At 56.8% G+C, this 23043-nt stretch overlaps 8 protein-coding genes across 8 annotated transcripts; 4 read left to right on the top strand and 4 right to left on the bottom strand.

The window, feature by feature from the left end:
* Window positions 1-408: 408 nt before the first annotated feature.
* SCHCODRAFT_01176359 (uncharacterized protein) lies at window positions 409-6248 on the top strand (the record flags this gene model as incomplete). Its single annotated transcript, XM_003026842.1, has 16 exons — window positions 409-601; window positions 651-967; window positions 1054-1104; window positions 1157-1173; window positions 1227-1306; window positions 1358-1476; window positions 1529-2566; window positions 2618-2636; window positions 2701-2874; window positions 3314-3660; window positions 3711-3761; window positions 3819-3835; window positions 4017-4165; window positions 4191-5320; window positions 5646-5910; window positions 6163-6248. 16 exons carry the CDS (start codon window positions 409-411, stop codon window positions 6246-6248), a joined length of 4053 nt encoding a protein of 1350 aa, XP_003026888.1.
* An 825-nt stretch (window positions 6249-7073) lies between these two features.
* On the top strand, window positions 7074-8677 carry SCHCODRAFT_02591464 (uncharacterized protein). Its single transcript, XM_003026843.2, has one exon. It carries the CDS (start codon window positions 7399-7401, stop codon window positions 8392-8394), a length of 996 nt encoding a protein of 331 aa, XP_003026889.1. The 5' UTR covers window positions 7074-7398; the 3' UTR covers window positions 8395-8677.
* Window positions 8678-9276: 599 nt separating this feature from the next.
* SCHCODRAFT_02518166 (uncharacterized protein) lies at window positions 9277-10239 on the bottom strand (the record flags this gene model as incomplete). Its single annotated transcript, XM_003026938.1, has 2 exons — window positions 9277-9540; window positions 9601-10239. The coding sequence occupies 2 exons, from the start codon at window positions 10237-10239 to the stop codon at window positions 9277-9279; spliced, it is 903 nt and encodes a 300-aa protein (XP_003026984.1).
* A 980-nt stretch (window positions 10240-11219) lies between these two features.
* Window positions 11220-12042, bottom strand: SCHCODRAFT_02693137 (uncharacterized protein; the record flags this gene model as incomplete). Its single annotated transcript, XM_003026939.2, has 1 exon — window positions 11220-12042. The coding sequence occupies one exon, from the start codon at window positions 12040-12042 to the stop codon at window positions 11248-11250; it is 795 nt and encodes a 264-aa protein (XP_003026985.1). The 3' UTR covers window positions 11220-11247.
* Window positions 12043-13343: 1301 nt separating this feature from the next.
* SCHCODRAFT_02555194 (uncharacterized protein) lies at window positions 13344-16000 on the top strand. Its single transcript, XM_003026844.2, has 2 exons — window positions 13344-14214; window positions 14272-16000. Exons 1-2 carry the CDS (start codon window positions 13420-13422, stop codon window positions 15505-15507), a joined length of 2031 nt encoding a protein of 676 aa, XP_003026890.1. The 5' UTR covers window positions 13344-13419; the 3' UTR covers window positions 15508-16000.
* Window positions 16001-16803: 803 nt separating this feature from the next.
* Window positions 16804-18285, top strand: SCHCODRAFT_02095334 (uncharacterized protein). Its single transcript, XM_050341773.1, has 6 exons — window positions 16804-16914; window positions 16966-17062; window positions 17116-17386; window positions 17446-17659; window positions 17710-17803; window positions 17851-18285. The coding sequence occupies exons 2-6, from the start codon at window positions 17044-17046 to the stop codon at window positions 18168-18170; spliced, it is 918 nt and encodes a 305-aa protein (XP_050197588.1). The 5' UTR covers window positions 16804-16914; window positions 16966-17043; the 3' UTR covers window positions 18171-18285.
* Window positions 18286-20032: 1747 nt separating this feature from the next.
* SCHCODRAFT_02555191 (uncharacterized protein) lies at window positions 20033-21696 on the bottom strand. The gene is made up of 2 exons (XM_003026940.2): window positions 21654-21696; window positions 20033-21600 (listed from the first exon to the last, which is right to left on the bottom strand). Exons 1-2 carry the CDS (start codon window positions 21663-21665, stop codon window positions 20188-20190), a joined length of 1425 nt encoding a protein of 474 aa, XP_003026986.2. The 5' UTR covers window positions 21666-21696; the 3' UTR covers window positions 20033-20187.
* A 555-nt stretch (window positions 21697-22251) lies between these two features.
* Window positions 22252-22470, bottom strand: SCHCODRAFT_02517737 (uncharacterized protein; the record flags this gene model as incomplete). The annotated part of the gene is made up of 1 exon (XM_050343380.1): window positions 22252-22470. A coding segment is annotated over one exon (219 nt), but the record flags the coding sequence as incomplete, so codon positions are not given.
* Window positions 22471-23043: the final 573 nt, after the last annotated feature.

Genomic DNA, 23043 nt, shown 5'->3' with positions numbered 1-23043 from the left:
TTTCATCAAAGCAATGACGACCCTGCAGATGGTGGCTGCGGACAAGAGTTTAAGTTACGACACCGGCAAGTTCCGGCGCCTGATATAATTCGGCAGTTTCCGGTAGACTGACGAGCCCTCCTTACTTCCGACCATCATGAGCCAACATACCTTGGGCGTGGGCTGCCATGATTCTCTCTATCTCATCCTTTGGTAGGCAATTTCGATAATGTATGTTGTTTTTCTCAAAGTTGGCCCTGATTCTGGTCTGAAAGGGCACGGGAAAAGGACTTTAATGACCATACCTCGGCTCCGTCTCATCCTCCCCAGCTTCTTCCGCCCGCTTATTACATCGTACCTTGGCTATAGGCGCCCGTTACCTTGCAAAATCTAGGCGCCCAGCTGCGCAGCTCTTCCCAACCCACAACCATGGGGTTCTCGACGTGTGTTCGTTTTCGCGGCCGCTTCACTCTCGACGAACTCGACAATCTCGAGCTAGAAGTGACATCTATAGACAAAGGCGCTACCTTCCAGACTTCTCTCTCTCGAATCCATGTCTCTCCCCATGCGAGACCTGAAAATGATGTAGAGGGCCTCATCCAATTCAGCAATCCGGGTCTATGTGCGCACCTCGTCTGTTGTGTTGGCGACCCCGCTGACTGGAAACACAGGTGCTCTGGTCATAGATAGTCTACGTGGGCTACCCTTGGGTCCACAAGCCAGCGCGCTCGAGTTTCTTCGGGTCGACGGGACGCCGCTCGGCCCATGCGCCGTCCCCGAGTGGCATACTCGGATCATCTCACCTTTACCTCCCGGAACGTCGAAGGTCATTCTTCTGGAGGCGGTGAGGAAGTACGAAGCCGACAGCGTTGCCGGCATCTTTTACAACATCGGTGGGCTCGTGCGCTTTACATCAGCGCACGCCGCGAAGGCAGCAGAGGACGACGCGGCCTTGAAGAAGTTGCTTATCTTGGACAGCTCGGTCACTGTGCGTGCTGTAGACGAAAAGAGGGTGTTTTGCTCCGTGAGTCGTCGTTCGATGTCTGCTCATGATTATATCACAAATGACCACAGGAACTGTCGCCCAGGGTCTCTGAAGACGATCTCCGCGCGTTATTCGAAACGGTATGCTTCTTCTCTCTTCCATGGCTTACTCGTACTGATACTAGTTCATTAGCACGGAGTCATCACTGAGTGAGTTATAGCCGAGAACGTGCACCAATCGTCCGCTCATTCGTACTTCCCAGCATCTACCTCAATCCCGAGAAGAAGACGCGTGGCCGACTGAGCCGCTATGCAGTAGTCAGCTTCAGCTTGGCCGCGGGAGGTAAGCCCTCCACTGAGATCCAGAGGTATCTCGAAGTGACACCATCGCCAGCCGCGGCCGCTATCCGAGCGAATAATGGAAATATATTCTTCGACCGCACTTTGCGGTTATTTTTCAGTGATGCGAACTGGGGGTCCAACGCACACAAAGCGAATGCGAGTACGACGGCTGTGAGTAACCATACATATTCATTTCAACGCGCTCTAACGGACATGTATCAAGCCTCCTTCATCCTCCAACGTCCCCCCTGCCGACGTCGCGGCGCTCGAAGCTGCGTTCATTGCCGAGATCAAGACGCGAATTTCCTGGCAGCGCAAAGCTGGAGAAAGGTCTTGGGCGAGCCCCGCCGAGGAGCGAGATGCGCTCCGAATTGCGCTCCGAATCGAGCGCGACGAGGCCCTGCACAAGCTCGAGGTAACCGAGTCGCGCAGGAAGATGCTCGAGATGGACCTCGAGATGTGGCGGGAGAAGTACCGCGCGCTGCAGACGCGCACAGACGTGGAGCTCCGCGAGTTGCGGGAGGAGCAGGCGCGCCAGCAAGACGAGCAGACGCGTCGACGTGACGAACAGGCGCGCAATCATGCCGAGAAGGACAAGGCCGACAAAGCCAAGGCCGAGAAGGCCGAGAAGGAGCGCCTGGCAAAGGAGGCGAAGGACGCGCGCTGGCGGAAGGAGGAGCAGGAGCGGCACGCAAAGGCGGAGGCCGCCCGCCTTGCGAAGGAGGCAGAGGAGCGGCGGCTTGCAGAGGAAGCCGAGGTGCGACGCCGTGCGGAGGAAGAGCAGCGGCGCCTCGAGGAAGAGGCCGCGTGTCAGAGGCGTCGGCTGGCTGCTGCCGCCGCGGAGGAGGAGCGCTGCGTTCTTCGCGACGCGCGCTGGCCTTACCGATGGCCGTATACCAGCTGGACTTCCCAACACGCGTGTGATCGGTACATGTTGGTCAGTCAGGAGTTCGACTCGCCGGTGAACTCCTTCTCCGACGCGCACCCGCTCGTCGCGCGCAGCGTACCCTGGCCGGTTCTCGAGCACCCCGCCTCCTTCGATATCAGCTCGCTCACCTGGGGAAATGTCGAGTGTTTTACCAGCGCGATGAAGGGGATCATGACCGACGCTGAGTATCGGGCGTTCCTCAAGAACGCCAGGCTTCGCTTCCACCCAGACAAGTGGGCGGCGCGGAGAATATTGCAGGCAGTGGTAGACGATGAAACGCGCGCGCAGATGGAAGAGGCATGCAAGACTGTGTCGCAGGCAATCAACGATGCGGTGCGCGAGATGGGAGGGTGCTAGTGAATCCTTGATTAAGAAAAAGTGCAGCGCTTCGCGGATTCGCACAGTATACACGAGCATATCTACCAAAATATCATCACATTATGTCCATTAACGTACATTCATATCAGTGCCGATCCCCGCAAGAAGTGCTCGTGGTTGCATGAGCGAGAGCTCAGGGGTCACCGATGTCCGAAGTGCGGCAGTTTCCGAGTGGGACTCGCACGACTCCTTGCTTTCAACCACAATGACTCGATATGCCCTGACGTTGACAATGGTCTCATTCTCAGCTGAGGCTCCCAATTGTGAGCCTTCACCGCCAGCGTCCATTTCTGTGATGTTGAAAGGCATGGTAGGGTATCTGGCCGGTCATTTCCCGGCTCCCTCTCAGGCCGTTCCACATTCCCGCGCATCTTACGTCCCCTCCGGACCCTAAGCGCCCGTCGAGAAATCCAAAAATTTAGGCGCCCATACAAACGGCCTCGTCTTCTTCCTCGACCATGTCTTTCGCCACATGTATCCGTTTTCGCGGTAGTTTCTCCATGTCCGAGCTGAGCGCCTTGCAAGAACGCGTCACTGGCATAGATTCAGACGTCTACTTTCTTAGCACCGCGCCGATCACCCCTAGCTCTGCAGACCTTGGGCTGACAGCCGAAGTCGAGGGCTTCATCTAGTTCAGTACAGCGAATCTACGTGCGCATTCGCACATTCGGTCTTCTGTCTTTTTCTAATCGTTCTTTACAGGCGACAAAGCCATCTCTTCACTCCGAGATACTCCCATAGGCCCCAACGGAGCTGCGCTGGAGCCTCTGCGCGCAGATGGAGAGCAACTACTACCCGATCCTCCGCAATACTCGCGCATCGTCTCTCCGCTGCCCAACGGAACCTCGAAAGCCGTACTCCTCGATACAGTCAAGCAATATGGGCTAATTGGAGGTGTCAATATCTTCAACCATATCGGCGGGCTGGTCCGTTTCTCGACTGCGGAGGCGGTGCAGACGGCGGAGAGGGACGCAGCTTGGGGCCAGCTGCTTATTCTGGGAGAGAAGGTATCGATGCGAGCGGTAGACGAGAAGAAGCTGTTCTGTACGGTGCGCCATCGTGTACTACCCTCCTTGATCGTCGTCTGACATGCTGCCAGGACTTGTCGCCAAAAGTAACCGAGGACAAACTGCGGACACACTTTGAGAAAGTACGTTACCTCATGACTTGGCCCCGTGGCGATGACTCCTGACGCCCAATTACCCAGCACGGGACCGTAGCAAAGTAAGCTCCGTCAGAGGATACTCAGGCGTGCACGAATATTGATGTGCTCGCAGTATCTATATGCACCCCGTTCAAAAGTATCGCGGAAGACCCAGTCGCACTGCGGTCATTACATTTACCACGAACACAGGTAGAGCTCTTATTGATCACGTTAATAATATGAGCTGACTAGACCATGCAGCGACCGCGGCAGCCATTCGAGCCAACCACGGGAAGGTCTTTCAGGATCGACCGCTGCATTTGGTGTACGGCGACTCAAACTGGGTTACACCGATTTCTTGCCCTTCCTGCTCGACCCGTCGCAACACGAGCACTCATGGGAATACATATGTGGGTCAAATCTACTTTCTGACAGGTTTTCCCCTTATGCAATCTTCAATACAGGGTTCCGCTCTCGCTGAGCTCGAAGCTATCGTCGTTTCGGAATTTCAATACCGAATATACTGGCAAGCACAAGCCGCACACAACGCTGCCTGTCATTATCAGTCACAAGCGGAGGCTTCCATCGAACTGCAGGAATGCGAGGAAACCGCCAAGGCGGAACGCAAGTGCTTCGAGCTCGAACGTACGCAGTGGGCTGCGAAGCGGGCGCAGCTGGTCAGCGATTGTGCCCAGCTGAGAGCCGAGCGTGACCGGCTACAAGGCGAACGCGACGAGGCGCTCCCGAAGCTCGACGAGGCGCTCCACAAGCTCGACGTCGCCGAGTCGCGGCGGAAGATGCTGGAGATGGACCTCGAGGCGTCGCGGCAGGAGGAGCGACTACAAGCAACTCGCGCGGCGAAGGCTGAGCGCGCTCTCCGCGATGCTCTCGCTGATCAGGAGCGACGACGCGCCGAAGAAGCTCGAGCTGCGAAAGCCGAGCAGGAGCGTCTCGCCAGGGAGGCCGCCGAACAGCGTCGGAAGGAGGAAGAAGACGCGCGACGCGCGCAGGCGGAGGCGAAGCGTCAAGCGGACTACGCCAAGCGTCAAGCAGAGGAAGCAGAACAACGTCTTCGCGCACGGGAGGAAGCTAGTAAGCGTCGCGCAGAGGAACGCCAGGCTCGCCGACGCGCCGCCGCCGCCGCCGAAGAGGAACGCTGCCTCCTCCGCGACGCGCGCTGGCCGCACCGATGGCCGTTCTCCAGCTTCACCGTCGTGAACGCACGCGACCGCTTCCTGGCGGTCAGCCAGGAATTCGACTCCCCTGCGACCCCCTTCTCCGATACTCAGCCGCTCGTCGCGCGCAGCGTGCCCTGGCCCGTCCTCGCGCACCCCGCCGCTTTTGAACTTGCTTCCCTTACCTGGGATATGGTCGAGAAATTTACCAAGGCGATGAAGACGATCATGACCGCGGACGAGTACCGGACGTTCCTCAAGAACGCGAGGCTCCGCTTCCACCCGGACAAGTGGGCCGCGCGGAGGATTCTACAGGCGGTGGTAGACGACGAGATGCGCGCGCAGATGGAGGTCGCGTGCAAGCTTGTGTCGCAGGCGATCAACGATGCGGTGCGCGAGATGGGCGGGAGTTGAGGGATTTTCGGTTCGCGAGAAATCATTTCGCTTCGTGACACCACGGGTTCTGAACGAGTACGAGCACAAAATGGTATCGAATTAGTGTTCGGCCGTGTAGCTGCCACTGGTCTACAACGCGGCAAGAGTAAGATATGTAGGTCAACTCTCGAGAAACCGTTCATTAACATCTAGCAGGCACCGGCCGCGCCTGTAAGGCTGCGCGAGGCCGCCTTTTCAAGCGATACGGAGGCCTGTCCTCCAGCCACCCATCGCGAAGCACGTCGCCCACCCCATAGTCCCTCCGCATGTACTTTTTCAGCACGCCACACTCATGCTCGCCACGCTCGTCTGCCAGCTCATAGTGCTCCAGCAGAATATCCTGCAGCACACCCTTCCCATCGTCAGTGGCATTGATCCATCGTCGTCGGCCTCCGTACAGAGTTTTCACGGGTACCGGTTCATAGGGCTGGTCTTCCTTCAGGGTCGGGTGCTTCGCGATCACCCTCGCGCAGAGTGGGCACGTATAGGATGTCCAAGGCTGGAAGTGCTCGCCGAGGACGTGCGCGGCGAAGTTGGCGCGGCTGGTCAGCATCGTGCAACAGCCGTCCCAACCGCAGGTGATGCGTTGGTGGCCCGATGGTAATGGTTTGATAGGGCGCCCTGTTTTCGACGTCGGTGTGTTGTGAGCCTGCTTCGATGTCGACGCGGCGCCAGCGCTCGCGTCGGTCTTAGCCTCCTTCTCCACCGCGTCGGCGAGATGTTGTTTTGCGTGCGCGCGGAGGCGCTTGGCCGCCGTCTGCGGGTTACCCACGTCAACGTGCTCCGACCAGTTGCAGGTCCCCTTGCTGAGACTGCAGTGCACGCGAGGGGATCGCTGGTAAGGCATGAGTTCAGCCCTAGTCAATCTATACCCCGCCTGTAGTGATGCGATGCGCTCGCTATTGGGTAGAAATCCCGACATCGAGAAGATGAGTTTCGGATGCGGAGCCCGCCGCGCCCTCGCAGGAGGTGGGACTTGCGAAGCCATGGCAGCAAGATAAGGTGGCGGATGGAATGGGTGAGTCGGATGCGCGTTAATGGTGGGAGGAGAAAGAGAAGTCAAATATCTTTTGTTCTTACCTCTTTATACGACGGAGGCGGTGCCCGAGTGGCGCTGGTCAACGCGACCGACACAAACTCCTGCATTTCATATTGTTCCAAGAACAAAGACTCGCCTCCATTTGGACATGAGGTCAGTCACTCGCTAGCCCCGAGAGTATAAGCGCGCGCCTATCACACACCGTGAATGTCGAACCTCGGCTGATATCTCGCTGCATGCCTTCACTCGCTCTCACAGTCAAATGGGAGTGGAGGGTCGGCTTCCTGTAAGCGCCCAAAGGTCGATATGGCCCCTTCGTCAAGACAAGCCAGATACAAGGGTCCTCTGGGAGTATTGTCTGCGGTTCACTTAGGACAATAGCCCGCGTGGGAAGAATCGCCGGTCCGCCGCCGTAGTCAAGAACAAGACATGCCAAAAGCGGATCCATCAGCGGAACTATTCTAGCCGGAGCTTACCGAACCCAACACGTGGATCTTGTGGCAACAGCTGGCTTTCGCCACCTCGCCGACGGCACCTCCGATGGCTAAATCCCTTTCATGTATCCTTGTCGCCCGCGTATTCCACCTAGTAGCCAGAAACCCGAGGCCAGATGACGCTACAGTGACTCGCGCCGTTCTCACGCCGCTCATTGTTCTCCGAGTGGCCAGCCGCGATCTCCGACGAGAATGAAGGTCTTTGTCGCTTACATTCGACGCCTGTGGCAGTGAATGCAATCTTCTCAGGCGGCGTTTTTTCCCGAAAAGTCTGGCTCCGCGAAGCGCACAACCATCAGTGCTTTTGACCGGTATATGAACGGTGCATCACAAACATGCATCGCCTTGACCTACGCGTCCTTTGTCCTGTGGCATTCAAGTCCTCGTGGCGCGTCTATGTCGACAAAAGCGAGTGGTATATAAGCCTCAATGGAAGAGCGCAGTAAGTCATTGAACCACCCGTCCCCGCTCGACACCGCTCCGCTTCTACAGCCCCCGCAATGACGACTGTCAGCGACGACTTCATCGCATACCTCAAGACGGTCGACCTATCTACTAGAGTCCTGCCAGAGGCGTCCATCTCCCCCATTCTCTCCCCCGACACTCTTCTCAAGCTCCTCCACGCCGAAACAACGCACTGCCGCCTGCCCTTCGAGCCCACCCGTGGCCGGCGCCTCGCCTGCGAGTTCAAGAACTGTGTATGGACACGAGACCGCAGCTGGAACGATGTGCTCTACCCCCAACGCGTTTGTATAGAAGTCGAGGCACATGTTAAATACCACCTCAAGAAGCTGGACGATAACAAGCTGGCGCGCGCGCGCCTGTGGCACGAAGTCCCCCTCATGCAGCGTAACAGCGAGGGCCTCGATGTACTCCCCTGCTTCACCCGATGCTGGTCGTTGGAGACGGTACCAAAAGGCGCGAAGCTCGCCGAGCATCTGATGCAGAAACACTATGATGGCTATGCGATGTACAGCTGCCCGCTGTGCAACATGGATTTCGCGCTCGACGCGGAGGAGGGTGTACCGCAACACATCCGCAAGGATCTGACCCTGCTATCCACGATTCCTCTCCCGAGAAATCCTCACCCAGCCACCCAAGATCTAGAAACTGCTCGCGATGCAATCGCCCGTCACGATGCCACCGCCGGTCATAACGATGCTACGTTCTCTCAGCCCCAAGCTACTCACGATCTGCTACAAGACATGTCCGCCATCAAGGCGCAAATCCTCCTGCTCAACCACTACGAACTCGGCTGCCCTGCAATCATGCCAATCCTCGCGCCACGCTGGGAGGAGTTCCCAGACGACGTGAGGGAGCATCTGGAGCGGCAGCTCAGGCTGCTTGCGCCTAATGCATTGGGGCAGCTCGAGACGGTTGCGCCAGATGCCGAGGTGCACAAGGAGAGGCAGGACGCAACTGATAGTCAACCAGGATCGGACGCCTGGGCAGATTTATTCGCCCTTTGTGCTGCCTCGTGTAATTACTCACAATGACCGTCGCGGAGCAACGTAGAGCAAAAAGTATACTTCGATACGGCGTGGAAATAGAGACTAGATTCTAGCGATACATAGATAAGGGATACAATGTAATCGACGCGCGCCGCGATTTGCTTGACTGAATGGGGACAGCGAAATTAGGTAGATACAGTGATGGTACAGTAAGGAGGCTGGGAGATAGGAGCCGAGGGACACGTGTAGGGTACACGAGACGCGGCGGCGCGGCGTGGTAGTTAAACACTAAGAAGTCGTTAGTATACGGAAACGAGCAGAACACCAGAACTCACCCATGCGCGATGTTGGTCTCGGCAGCTCATAAAGAGCAGAGATTTGTTCGCCGATCTAGAAGAGGCGGTGCTCGCGAGTCTAAGAAGGCGGTGATCGCGAGTCCGAGGAATCGCCAGGCATAAATAACCGACAGCGCGGGGCGAGGAGTCGTCGACGTCGACATTTAATGGAGCCGTCTAAGGTGGCTCGTCGTCGAGGCCCGGAGCGAGATCCGTCGTCGCGGTTTGGCACGAGTCTTCGCAATCTGGCGTGGGTCGTCGAGCCCGGGCAACGCGTAGCTAGCGCAATCTAGGCGGCTTCGGGAGTGCGCGAGACGAGAGCGGTTCAGAGACCGTGGAAGCGACTGGTCGTTGCGTGGGGCACTCATCCAGCGGCCACACTTCGTCAGTCGACAAAGGCCGCAACCGCCAGGGTCGACAAAGCCACGACTACCAGAGCCGACAGAGCCGCGACCGAGAGCGCATCAGACAGCGCAACGGTAGCCGCGCGCTACGTGACAATGGATCGCCGCTAGGGCGAATAAAGGCAATGACCCCCACTCGCGAAGAGGGGAGGGAACAATCGGGGCGGAGACGGACAGAGGAAAATCGCCTACGGGGCGCCCGGCACACTCGTCCAGTGGTGGATCTCGGCCCTGAGCTGCATTACTTGTTGCCAAAAAGGCAGGACGGGCTCGCGCGCGCCCGCGGGCTTCTTCCGCTTCGAACTAGCGTACGGTGCGTGGCGCTTCTTGGAATTGAGGTCGACAGGTTGCATAGGTTCGGTACGTTGCATTTGTTCAAGGGGCAAGCGGAACCCGGGCGGAGGACATTGAGTTTTGGGATGCGCTGTGCCGGGGGGAAGGGTGGCGTCGTACTAAAAGGGGATAAATGGATGAATGAGGGGTGGAATGGACAAGGCGCCGTTAGCGCGTACCATTGCTTTTACGAGCCTCAATGCTTCAGCGCGAGACTGGTACACTCTGCTCAGAACCTCATAGTAGTTCTCGTACGCGCACTTGCGCAGGCACTCAAGCGTTTCGTCCGAGACCGAGGGGGGACAGGCCGGGGACACGCCCTGCCAGCGCTCGAGAGGGCGGCGCGAATCGAACTCCACAGCGAGCGGCAAGAGAATCACCCAGTTCTTAGCACAATTCATGTTATAGATTGGCACAGAATCGGCAGGCCAATGCCAGCCATCCGCGTCTCGGGCGTGAGCAACGTAGTCCCGGAGGGCCGGGTGAATCAGATCCTTGTTGTAGGCGTCCGCGGGTCCGAAACCAAACGTCGCCAGCAGTAGGACCTCGACAAGCGTTTTTCCCGCCTTGTTTTCAACGTATCCGAGTACTAGAGCAGGCCGACCGCCCTTCCCAAAATGTAATGGGGATATTTCGTACCCGGCGTCGACTAGTATGACGCGGTCGGGAGCCCAGGCTGATTCAGAGAGAGAAATAAGCTGCCCCGGTTTCGGTAGATAGCCATGAAGATCCGCAGTGCGCAAGCGCGCACTGGGGCACGCGAATCGCTTGGTGGCTTTGGGTGGCTTTCCACCCAAACAGATGAATACGGCCGGCATGCTTGCTTTGTTGTATTGTTACGAGTTTTGTGTGACTATCCGGGGTCAGCAAAGGTCACACGGAGCGGGAATGGGACATGCCACCTTGCCACTGATCGCGGTTCGAGACGACTGGACGCGTCGCGTCGCGCTACATTTCAAATACGTCATGTGATCGCACGCGTTGACAGGGGTAAGTGACGCAATGTTGACAAGGGCAGTACAGCGACGCGCTCGGGAGCTGGACTGTGAAGCATACCGTGCTCGTGCTGGATGCTACGATAGGACGCATACGTGAGGGGCAGGAGGAGGAGTCCGAGGGCGAGGGCGACATGAGAGGCATTGCCACCAGGAAAGTGGCGACAATGCAAATTTGCTGGGCATTGACAAAGCGCGACGCGACTGCGCTTTGTCGGGGCTGAAGGAGCTGAGTAGACATAGATTTATGCTGTATCTTGGATTAGGAGAACGTATGAATCGCGACAGAACGTGTATAGATGATCGGCGGGTTCGGTAACCATGGTCGAGAGTGGGACAACGCGCGCGACATTGGAAGTCTCAAGCTTTGTGACGTGGCACGACGCGAGGAGAGTTCCAGGTCAGAAGAGGCGGGTTATGGCGGTCCTTGAACAGAGTCGCCCATGAAGGCGACGGATGAGAGCGTCGGAAGCAAGGCATAGCTGGAAAATCATTTCGCTGCCACCCGCCACGTGGAGAAACCGGTGATCCCCGAGCGGGACGTCTCAATCCGCTTTCGGAATGTCTTGTTCTCAAGTCGGTCCTCAATCTCCAGCGATTGTCGTGGCCTTGTCTCCCGGCAGAGCGCTGTCTCCAGATACGTAAATGGCCTCGCTCACTTTGTCACTTGCTGCAGGCAACTCTTCCCGGTCCGTCGACAACCTCCTCTGCTCAAAGTCCATCATCTAGGCCCACTTGAACTCTCTACTAGGAGCCATCTAATCGAGTAGGGTCGGACATATATCTCCCATATGATAACCGTTGACGAGCGCGAGGTCAAAATTAAGTGGTCTATAGTATCGTATGACAGCGAATAGTAGCGCTCTGCCTCCCGACATAGAATGATAAGGCTGCAAGCGCCTCAAATTTCTTGTCCAAGCGCTGCCTCACGTTGTCGGGAAGGTCATCCCAAAGCGGCGATGTCCTCGGCGAAAACTCCGGGCAGCCCTCCTTGTAGTGTTTGAGCAAGATCGCTTGCGCCTGGGCATCGGGGCCGTCGACGGTCTTCGTGGTATTCGGCGGCGTGATAATCAGGACCATGTTCGCACGGACGTGCGATGGCACATCCGCCTCTGCCTCGAGCGCTAAGTTCATCTTGCACATCGGGCAGCTGTACATCGCGTAGCCACGGTGGTGGTCCCGCACCAGATGCTCGAGCAGCTGCGCGCCCTTCGGGGCCTCCATCATATCAATGCACCGCCAGAAACAGGGGAAGATATCGAGATCGTCGCTCGACCGCCCGAGCGGGACGTCCTTCCAGAGGACCGGGGTCCTGATACTGTCGCCACCGAGCGCGCTGAGATGGCCTTGCACGTGGTTAGCGACTTCGCGGCGCACGCGGTCGGGGCGGTGGCGCCATTCCTGCGCGTCGAAGCTGCTGATCGACAGGCAGTCCTTGAACTCGCAGGCGATGCGGCGGCCCTTGTCGGGTTGGAGTAGCTTGCAGTCCTCAAGCTTGTAGGCAGCGTGCAGGAGCTTGACGAGGTGATCTCGGGAGAGCACAGCGGAGACAGATGGCGTCGGGTAGAACGTGGCGGAGAGGTCAATCAACCATAGGTACGAGATAAAGCCGGTGCTGATCACCATGTTTGGGTAGTTGGAGGAGCGCAGGGATGTGAACCGTACTGGTGATCGGCGAGTGGCGTGGGGGGTGGTGGTGGGGGCTATTGAGTGACTCTGGTCATCAGCGGTCGTGCTTATATACCATTCCCTGCGCGGGACATGGACGCACCATGAGGCGGCGAGCGCTACAGAACAAAGGACGCGCAGCTCAAAGCCATCATTTTCGTTTGACACACACAAATTAAATGGCCATACCGGAAATGAAGTGAGTGTGGGCGCTTCTTGCCACACTTTCATTCGAGACCGGGACGAGAAATCGCCCATGCGGCAATCGCAGAAGGTGATGAGGGTCACCTGGAAGACGCTTCAAGCAATGAGCGCATGCAAAGTGGCATGTGCGAGTTCGATTAGCTGGCGGATAGCCCGGCTTGAGAGAAAGATAGCGAGCGTGAGTAGCTGACTCGGGAAATGCGGCATAGGGAGGACTGGCGAATCTTAGCGAATCTAGCCCGTATAGTAGCGGTTTTGACGCAGACAGCACACCGGACATGCTTCGTAGGTCTTCCAGGTTGTCGGCTGCGAGCCCACTATCACCTCGCTGCTGCCCTTGTCGCCCGGTGTCGACTTATGTCAGGGCAAGAACAAGGAATGCCAAAAGCAGGTCCGTCAACGGAAGCTTCCTCTCCGGAGATCAGCGCAAATGCCACGTGGCGAAGCGACCTCCCCAGAATGCCTTGCTGAAGTTGCGCCCAACGCTCTGACCTGTCGGCTTCAGTCGCGGATTGCTCAAAGGCGCACCTAATTCTACTTCCTTTCAGACGAGAGCCCTCCTTGCGTCATGCCGCCTCGAATGTCGCGTCTTTACCAAGAACTTACATCACTGCCCCATGGGCCAGCCCTTGATCCCGCGCCCTCTCCTCGTCTACCACCCCGGCCTCATGATTTTTCCGCGGATAATAACAACGTACGCAAGTCATCTCAATGACGAGGAGCGCCGAACGCTAAAGCGAGCCCTCATGAGGCCGTTGGTCGAGCGCTTCTCTTGGCCCAACCAGATGCAGGGCGATAGCAGAGGATCTCTTTTTCGACGACGCTTTACAAAATAACTGAGAAACTGCAACTAACGGCTTATGTCGCGTGTCACATTTGACCTCCTCAAAGCATCTGCTCATCGAACCATCGCCTTCCCTTTTCGGCAGTCTTTGTTACGATCACGTGAGCGCAACGTTGTGTTCGCCCGGCCTCTCGCTCCAATCACGCACAAATACAGCCGCCGCCGCTCGTCTCCAGCCCTCATTCAAAGCCAGCAATCACGTCTTTCAGCCCGTTCGGTTCGATTTTTGTCTCGGTTCACACCGCACAAAGCAGAACATCCGTCGCACACAGCACAACAAACCCCCGATGCCGGTCCCGCGCTCTCACCTGCTTCACTCCAGCGATCTGATCGCTCTGCATCCTACCCGTCCTCCCACTGAGGCCGGCGCTTTCCTCCCGACCGGCGCAAGGCCTCTATCGGTCACGGACATGCTCGCCGGTCGCTCGGCCACCCACGAACCAGCTCCTCGCTCCGTCACACACATACCCGCCCCTCCCATCCGCCGCCAGGCCATCCTCCCAGTTTGCCCCGGCCAAGTCATTGCCCTCCGCTTCTCGTCCTGGTCGCCGGTCCATGCGGCTCTCAAGAAGACGGGCTACGACGACTCGCCCGATCTGCATTACGCCAAGGGCGCGCGCCCGGCAATTGTTCTTCGATGCGCGATGGACGAGTTGAACGAAGTCGTTGCCCTTACAGTGCTGCCCATCGCCTCGTTCGGGCGGAAGAAGGATAAGAAGCATATTAGCTGGGCGCTGCAGGACTACGTTCTTCGCGCGCGGCAGGCAGATGATCAGGTCGACACGACCCCCAACAACTCTAGTCTCACCTTCGACGGAACCGTCCTCATTAACGGCCTCGACTGCTCGACGTCCTGGGTCATCGCCCTCCCCTTCGACATCATCGCCGCCGGCGCCGATATCTGGTCTATAGTTCCGTACTACGATAGCGTTATCAACAAGAATAGTTCAACGACCAAGAAAGCTTTCGTATCAGAAGCTACCCTGCGCGCGCTCATCAAGTTCGCGGACAAGAATCGCGACACGTTCATCGGTGAGTTGAAGAAGAACCCTGATTTTGCGGAGAGTGTGAGGTATGAGATGGTGAGTTCCTTAGCTTCTCGTGCGACGTAGACCATTGACTGATAACTACTCGCTCAGTATCTCTCTGTTCTCCCGCCCGGTCATCCTATTCCCCCGTCCAGGATATCTCTCGCGCCGCTGAAAGCGACTCACTACCACGCCGGGAAGCTGTTCACAGACTCCTCATCCTCATCCTCTTCTACTAGCCATATTGTCGCCATACCTCGCGACTTGAGCGATACAGCCCCTAATGACCTCGATGCCGCCTCCCCTCCACCCGGGATCCCAACCTTCCGGCCCCGTCGCCCACTCCCTCCGATCCCCATCATCCCCAAGAGCGATCACCCGAATCAAACTACGCCGACGGCTCAATGTGTGTTTCCCGCGCCGAAGAGTACTTCGTCGGTGATTCTCAAGAGGCAGGCGCCGCTCGTCCTCGGTCGTCCTGCATTCCACGCCGAAGACGAATACCTTGTCTCTTCCGCTGATATGGTCTCCACCGCCGTGGACAATGAGCCCACCACGCCGACGAAGCTCTCGCACGCTCCGCTCACACCTGCCCCTCGCACGCCGCCCAAGCGCTCCTCTGACACGCTCCTCCCATCGCGCCCCTCGAAACGTAGGTCGGACGGCTGGAGGTCTCGTAGAATCGAGCGGTCACCATCGCCATCACCGTCGCCTGCTTCGCGCAGAGTCAAGGAGATATCCACGTTAGCGTCGGTGTCGACAACTCCTCGTCGGGAAACTCAGCTCGTGTCAGGTCTGCCACGTCATACGGGTACGATGTTGGAAGCGATGGAAAGGCTCCACGCTCGCGATTCGATGCAGAGGTTTCACCCTGGCAAGTCGATGGAGAAGATACCTATGCTGGTGTCGCATCGCCCATCTGCGTTGAAGGCGCGCCCTCTGCGGACGCCGCCCTCCGAGAGCTTGAGGTCTATCGAGAGCGACAAGCGAGTGGACCACCCGCAGCTGAAGATAGCCGACATCCACCCCGCTTCCTCTGGTACCCAGTCCGCCCCCGCCGATGAACTCTCTCAGCCAGCGGCTACCTCGTCGACTCCCGAGCCTGAGGCTCCAGTAATCACCCAGACGCTCGCCGAAGCGTGCTCCTCCTTCGCTTGGGCCCAGTCTTCCTTCTCTGCGTCGACGACTCTCTATGTCGCCAGACCATCGTTGACGTCCACCGCCAAGCCATCGTCGACTGACGAACAAAACCTTCAGAAGCGTAAATCGGTCAGCGCCCCATCCGAGAATCCTACGAAGCGGCTGCGCGGGGCGGAGGAAGAGAGTGCTCGGGAAACAACTGCTTGACTGGTCGATAATCTCGGTTCTTCCGACTACCTGATTTTCAGGCTTGGTATAATGCTTAACCTCTCGTGTTTGCACACACTCGACATCTTTCGTCATCTCCATCCCCTGTAGCCCATCCACTATCCTTGTCCCGATTTCCTGTCTGTCGTCCACGTGCACTGTATCCGTATCTCGCATAGAGCACCCATCTGTGTCTATATCTCACCCTTCCCACTCACGCTCATTACACCATCCTCCTATCCTTCTTCCTCATGCTCTTCTCCCACTCTCACTCGCACATACTAATTTATTTCTTATTTATCGCGCTGGTCGCAGCCATGCTCACCATATGCCCATCATGCTCACCCATATACCTACCCATATACCCGTCATATGCACTCATGTACCCACCATATGCACGCGTCTTCTTCCTGCTCGACTAGCCCTGCGTTCTGTACATATCCTCGGCCAATGTTGTTCACGCTCTTTCAACCCATAGCATCCCCAGACTTATGACCATAAAATTGAGAGAAGGTCGCGCAGACTCTGAAGATATAAATCAAATGTGCAGTCTCTCGACCCGCTCTGAGCTTGTAATTGCCCCTCCCCCACTCCGCTGGCGAGAGATCTGAGTGCTATGGTACTATCATGTTAAACCCAACAATTTTTGCTAAATTCCAGCGGCTAGCAATGCGCGTCTAGGCAGCTGTAATGCTCATACAGCCAGCCTCTGCGCAATGTGCGCAGCGCACTGGATGTCGAACGACGAGCGTGGCGCAGATCTCAATTTGAACGTTCAACCAACAGGCCTAGGCCGGTAACGTGACGGCCATGCGACTGATGGCGCGGCGGAGTTTGAATTGCGACATGCTTAAGCGGTGCATGTGCGCGATTTGATGGGCGTCCACTCTCAACTCTAACCGCCATCCTACCCTACCGCCCCCCCGCCACCTTCAACCTTGCCCACTTGCAACCTTCGACATACCGTCCCCAACGCAAGCACGGAAGGTTTGACGACTTGCAAGCGTCGTCAATGTTCTCGCGGGCGAGCCCAATACTGCGACGAGCGGGCAGTCTAACGGTATTCCACTCGTGTCCTGTGGCATTTCACTCGTCGCTGATCTCAATCGCCAGATAATCTCGACGTGTACAAGCTTGCAGTGGCTCTCAAGCGCCTACAATATATCTCCAGCGAGGCAGCCAATGCCACTGCATTCGGGCTCCTCAATGGTGCGCTACTCGACTTCGATACACATTCTCGTTGCTGACCTCTATTCGATATCTTCTTTAGTCCTCCCCGAAGAGCCGGTCTTCTGCGCTTGAATCTCAAGTATCCGCCGAGGACTCTTCTCAAGCCCCCGATGCGTCGCAAGTGCATCAATATTTCCCCGAGTTGACCCAATGCCACTACGGACGGGCAGCTCAATGGTGCGCTACGCGATGGTTGTGCGTGCTCTCATCGCTGACCTTCATCAATAGATGCCCTCGATGCTTTGCAAGGGCATCAATATATCGCGCACCGTCCAATACCGGGGCGGCCGGGCGGTCCAATAAGCGATGATCGGGCAGCCCAATGGTACTTCGATCCATATATCCCTTCGCATCCTCTGCGCTGACCTTCGAATCTAGATCCCGACAACGTCCAAATATTCCAATCTGGACGCCACGCAAGAGCGTCAATACTGTTGACACGCAAGCGTCATCAATGGCCGTCCGAGTGGGCTCAATGCCACTGCGATAGCGCAGCTCAATGGAGCGTTACCGCTGAACTCGCTTGTCCTCGTCGCCAATCATGGTCGCCAGGTCCTCTCGACGTCGTGTGCTTAGCTCGGGGATGCTTCGCAAGTGCATCAATGTATCGGGGACTCGCCCAATCCCTCGGCAACCGGGCAGACCAACGGTGCGCCAGTCAATCATTCAGCATGCTCGCGTCACTGACTCTATTTTCCCTGCCTCAAGTTTCACCTCCTCGACCTGCACTTACCGATGCCACGACTGGAAATGCCGATGCGACTCTAGAGCGCCAATACGACTCGGATGCTATGCAAGAGCATTTATCCCGATGTCACGCAAGACCGTCAATGCCGATTTCATACAAAAGCATCGATGTACTAGCAACGACGTCTTTCTCCCGCGAGTTCGCTCAATCGCGCGGAGACCGAGCAGCTCAATGGTGCGTGGAATTCGTCTGTTCATGATCTCGTCATTGACCAACTTTGTCAGTACTCTCGGATCGAACAGATCGCCGCCTCATTTATACACGCCGTCAAGTGGCAATGGTCAAAGAAATTCGTTCGCCCCCACCGAGGGAAGAAGGGTGCGTCTCCACGATGAAACTCCCGCCACAGACTGACGGCGCTCTAGGGCTTCAGCTCACTGCTCTCATTCTCGACATCGACCTTTCCGATTTCGATGTATTTCCGCTCGACATAGATTGTCGAGGACATCGACAGCGAGCGTTCAGGATGACGACCGTACAGGTGAAAGGCGGGGCAGAAGCTCAATATGGACCGACGCTGCTCCGATACATTTCCCCTGCGCGGTGCCGCAATGGACACCTCCGGTGTGGCGATGCAATGGTTCTCTCGCGCGCGAAGGCGCAAATGATTTCTCCCGCGCGGCCGCGCAATGATTTTCTCTCGCGCGTCGACGCAATGACTCTCTCCAATGCGGTGGCGCAATGACTCAAGCGCGGCGATGCAATGTGGTCGGCGGGCCAGTGAGGTCGGCAGGCCAATGTTGCCTTCGTCAACAAGATCCGACAAGCCCATCGGGGCGAAGGACTTCAGTCGCGTATAAAGCGCAATGTTTTAGCGTGCCCCTCCCGACGTACTCGCGGCATCAACTCGCAATGCGCTATATCTCAAGACCAAGTCACCGCGTCAACCTCAAGCCATCGATCGCCTCTAGCTCATGTCATCGCGACGCGCCCGCTCATGGGATAGGATAGTGACTGTGCGTACCCTTGGCTAGTCATCGCTTGCGCACTGACATGTTCTCCAGAGCGGTAGATCGATGCCTCCCCACTTAACGACCTCACATCGTCCGCGGTATGCCGTCCGCTCCGCCGCTCGTAGACTGACGGATCTATCCCAGGAATATCCCCTGCGAGCTCGCCTGTGGGTACGCCTCGAGCAGCTCGGTGCATCGGTAGACTGTCGCTTCGGTGACTTCCCGCACGGGCGTCTCGGTGACCGGACCCCACCCTCGCTTCAATGGCGGTGGGCAATCTCTCCCTTCGCGATCTCTGTTTCCTCTACCTCTATAATCAGCTAAGTCTCCCACAGATTGACTATTGCTGCGCTCGTCGCTCGTCTAGAGGGAGATTTGTGGATGCTAGGGAATATGATGCATGTTCGGTGTCGAATCTACTCCATGTTTTGTGTATTGTGGTGTTTACTCGATGGGTCTATCTATGGGCGAACTCGGAACTGCAAGTGTGTCATGTATCTTGAGTTGAAGTTGCCAACCTGCGGCATAATGAAAAGGCCTCAGCACCGTGTCATATAGTTTTGTTCCTGTTGAATATGCGTGGCTAGCCATGTTCTTCCAGTCAACTTCCACGCAATGTGCGCAGCGCAGATCTTCAACAACGAGCCTGAGCCAGTAAAGTGACTGCCAAGCGCAGCGGAGTCTGAAAAGCGATATACATAAGCGGAATATGCGTGCGATTTGATGGGTATTCTCTTTTGGTTCTGACCATCATCTTACTCCCACCCCTCGACCCCGACCTTTCCCTCTTCCACGTCAACATATCTCCCACCGTTCTCGACGTGGTCACCAACAATTCGACGACGTGCAAGCGCCGTCGATGTTCTCTCGCCGGGTCAGCCCAATGCCACGACGAGGGGGTGGCCCAATGGTACGTCAATTGCGCGGCGTGACATGGCATTGTTGCTAAGTTCGAGTGCTAGATATGCTCGATATCCCCAAGCTCACAGTGACTCGCAAGCACCGACAATTTCTCCCGAGGTTGCTCAATGCATTTGCGTCCGGACTCCTCAATGGTGCGCTTCTCGATTAGCACACGCTTTCTCGTTGCTGACCGCGGCGTCAGACCTTCTCAGCCTTTCCTTTAGGACATCCTCAAGTCTTCTGCGCTCAATCTCCTACGGACCTCGGCAGCTACTCTACTTAAGTTCCCGATGCGGTGCAAGCGCATCGATGTTCTCTCGAGTTGACCCAATGCCACTGAAGACGGGCATCTCAATGGTGCGTCACGCAACTGTGTCCTCGTCGCTGACCATCATTGACAGGACACCTCGATGTCGTATGCTCAACCTCACGAGCCCCCCAATACTGTCGACTTGACTCCCCGATGCACCGCAAGTGCATCAATGTCACGCGCTCTCGGGCTCGTTCAATTTTGGAAGACCGGGCGATCTAAGGGTACGCGACTTGACCACTCAATACGCACGCGCCACTGACTTCGTTCGCCTCAGCTCAGAATTCGGCTCCTAGCCTTGCGCACACAAATGCCACGAGCGTCATTCCGATGCCATGGAAGAGCATCAATGCGATCCTTCGCAATAGTATCAATGCAGATACCCCCGAAGAGTTCAATGCGATGCCTCTCAAGAGCGTCCATACCTTCGCGGCGAGGACCCCGACGCCGAGGCGACAAGACGCGTACGTGAAGATACAAAGGTTTGAAGAGACGGCATCTGTATCATGACGGTGGTCAGCCTGGACATTCAATTGTTATCTCCAACGGATTCCAAATTCATCCTCCCTAATCCAACCGAGCAACTCATACGCTTCTTCACATCCTGGAAATCGCGTTGGCTTCGCCCTCGATACACACATTTCATCAATAATTCCCTGAAGCTCCCCATGCTCCTCATCCACTCGATCAAGGGCGAGGGCCTTCAGCGAAGGTAGTAGCACAGGCTTGTCCGCGCGTCGGACCATAATATTCAAAAATTCTCGATTTGACAGCAGGTCGTCGAAGTGCATGGCTATGAGGCTATCCATGAGTTGAAGGCAGGGGATCCAGGCGTATATGTCTCGTTCTTCCACACTATAGATCCTTAGGATGCGTAGTGAACGCGAGGCCCGACTCCGCGTCAAATATCCAAGTAGGGATTGCGTACCATACGCAGGCACATTACCGAGGATGAGCTCCCGGACGAGCGGGGCACTGATGTGATTGAGAAGCGCGCATGCGGGATCGATGAGGCTGAGGAAGGTAAGGGCCTTCATGACGAAGGTGTCAGACGTGCTTGTCGGGTATGAACCTTCGCTGCCTTCCAAGGGGTGCCGTACTTTGATAGTGAGCGACTGCAGCGTGTCTGCGCACGCATGTAAGAGAGGCAGAGTGTGAGTGATAGGAAATGGCGACATCGCCTCGATGACCAAGGACGTAAGTTTCCGAGCCACAGGGACGTGTAGCTGACGCTCGCTCTGCAGTTCGTCAAGCGTTAGCGCGATGTGGCGAAGGCGTGGTGCGACGACGAAGTCGAGAACACTGAGCTCCGTGGAGACAGGCGCGTCGTATGCAAAGACGACCAAACGCTCGAGTCTCTCCATGTAGACGACTTGGAGATCTGAGAGCATGCTAAGGCGAGCCTCGAGTGTGATGCGGCGCCAGCGAGACGCATACGGTGCCATGCGATCCCACAACTCCCCAAGGATCTCACGGTTATCGCATCGAAGATCGAGCAGCATGTCCTTCGTCAGAGGAAGGAACAGCTCGCGGTATTCATCGAAGCCGTTTGGAGTGTCCACGACCACCGTCGTCCATAACGACGCATGCCCACGCGCAACTTCCCGCCAGGATGTGCAGATGCGCGCGAGCGTGGCGGAAATGTTTACGGTACGTAGTGGTGATCCCTTCACTATGAGGGAGAAAATGTAGGACAAGAGTTCGACGGGTAGGCGGCGGATGGGAGCAAGGACGGACCGGTTGATATCCAGCTGGTGTAGGATCCTCGTGCGAGTGGGGATGTCATCCGGTGGTAGGATTCTGAGATAAGCCTCCAAGAGGAATGTAAGCCATTTGATCGTCTGGATCTGAATGTGGGATGGCTCGCAATGTGAACGCAGCATCGCGAGGTTCGCGACAGACGCCGAACGATCGAGGCGTTCCTCTAACGAGAGGCGGCGTATAGGGTGCTGTCATGGTGAGAGTCAGCACCTATCGGCTGAGAATTAGGAGCAATACGCACTCGGAGGCTCATTCTCGGGCAGTAGAAGCGCTGGATGTCCCCGACAAAGGGGAGACGGAAGCGCCGTGCGGCCTGATCGGCGATCGCCGCTCATGCGGGAAGCACGTGTGCTCGTGTTCGGTGCGTCAGGCTTCTACTTCCTAACATCCATCTGTGTTTGCTGCGAGCAGCAAGCATTTTAGCAGGGCACCGCGCGCTGGCTACAAGGATGGAGTCTCTGTTCACTACCGCTGTATACTCGTGCTAACTTCAGCCCTCTGGGTCGTTTGTCGAGAACTGAATTTCACCGAACGTCTAACACAGCGCGTGAAAGGAGCGATGGAGAAGTCAAACTTGACGGAGAAGTCAACCGCGTCGAAGAGGTTGCTGCCGCCACCGCCAGCTTTGCCTTCACCGCGGGGCGCTCTGCGGCCTACGCCTTTGCCCGCTGCGCTCGCGCGTGCGGTGGGTGATTGTCTACTGGTGCTTCTGTCAGATATGCTTCACAGAATTCGGGTCGCTTTCTTCAAGAGCAAATTTATGTACCGATCGGCTGGAAATCGCAATGCTACAAACTGCTTGACACGCAAAGTTACTATGGCGGTATCGCATCGTTCAATCAAACCTTGAAGCCGCCAGCGAGCGCCATCAGTCCGTTGGGATCGACGCGCTCGCGCACCTCCCTCATCTTCTTCATATTCTCCCCATATATATCCTCCATTCGCACGTCCGCAAGCACATAGCTCGGATAGACATAGTATCCAGACAGATCTTGACCGTCGACGTCGGACGCATAGGCGGCTAGCGCATCGCCGAGGCCCTTGATGACCTCCATGCCCACCGCATCCAACAATGGGAGCTCCAACTAACACCGATAGCGTTTGGGAGGATAAGTTTCTCGCGAGAGGGCGGGAAGGCGGAGGAGTTCTCGGGCGCGTCCGAGAGGCGTTCCGGGACGACGGGCTCGAGGTAGTAGGCGAACATTGGGAACTGCTCCGGCGAGAGAGCGAAGCTCAATGGTGCGTGGACCGCATTGTTCCATAGATTCGCCCACTGACTGTTACTCTTAGATCTCTCTGCCATTGCCTCACAACTACGCCGACGCACCCCAAGTCCAAAGGGTCACCTCAAACTTCCGAGTCATTGAGTGATGGATTGCGACAGGTGCGTACGCGCATTGAAGTTCCTGCCGCTCGGTCTGACGCCGCTCTTGATCTGTACAACGCTCTCGTTCTCGACTTCGAATTTGACGTCTTCTTCCTCGGCTTCGACAGCAACCTTTAAGTCTCGACATCGATCGTCAGAAACATTGACCGTCAACACAAGGTCCTGGACAGAAAACCAAGGAGCGGCGCCGCCCAATGACTTTACCCTCGCGTGGGGCGCAATGTCAGCACGGCCGTGCAATGAG

This window comes from Schizophyllum commune (assembly GCF_000143185.2).
Source record: "Schizophyllum commune H4-8 unplaced genomic scaffold SCHCOscaffold_13, whole genome shotgun sequence".
NCBI lineage: Eukaryota > Fungi > Basidiomycota > Agaricomycetes > Agaricales > Schizophyllaceae > Schizophyllum > Schizophyllum commune.
Note: the sequence above shows the minus strand (reverse complement) of the source record. Positions and strands in the feature narration are given on the sequence as shown.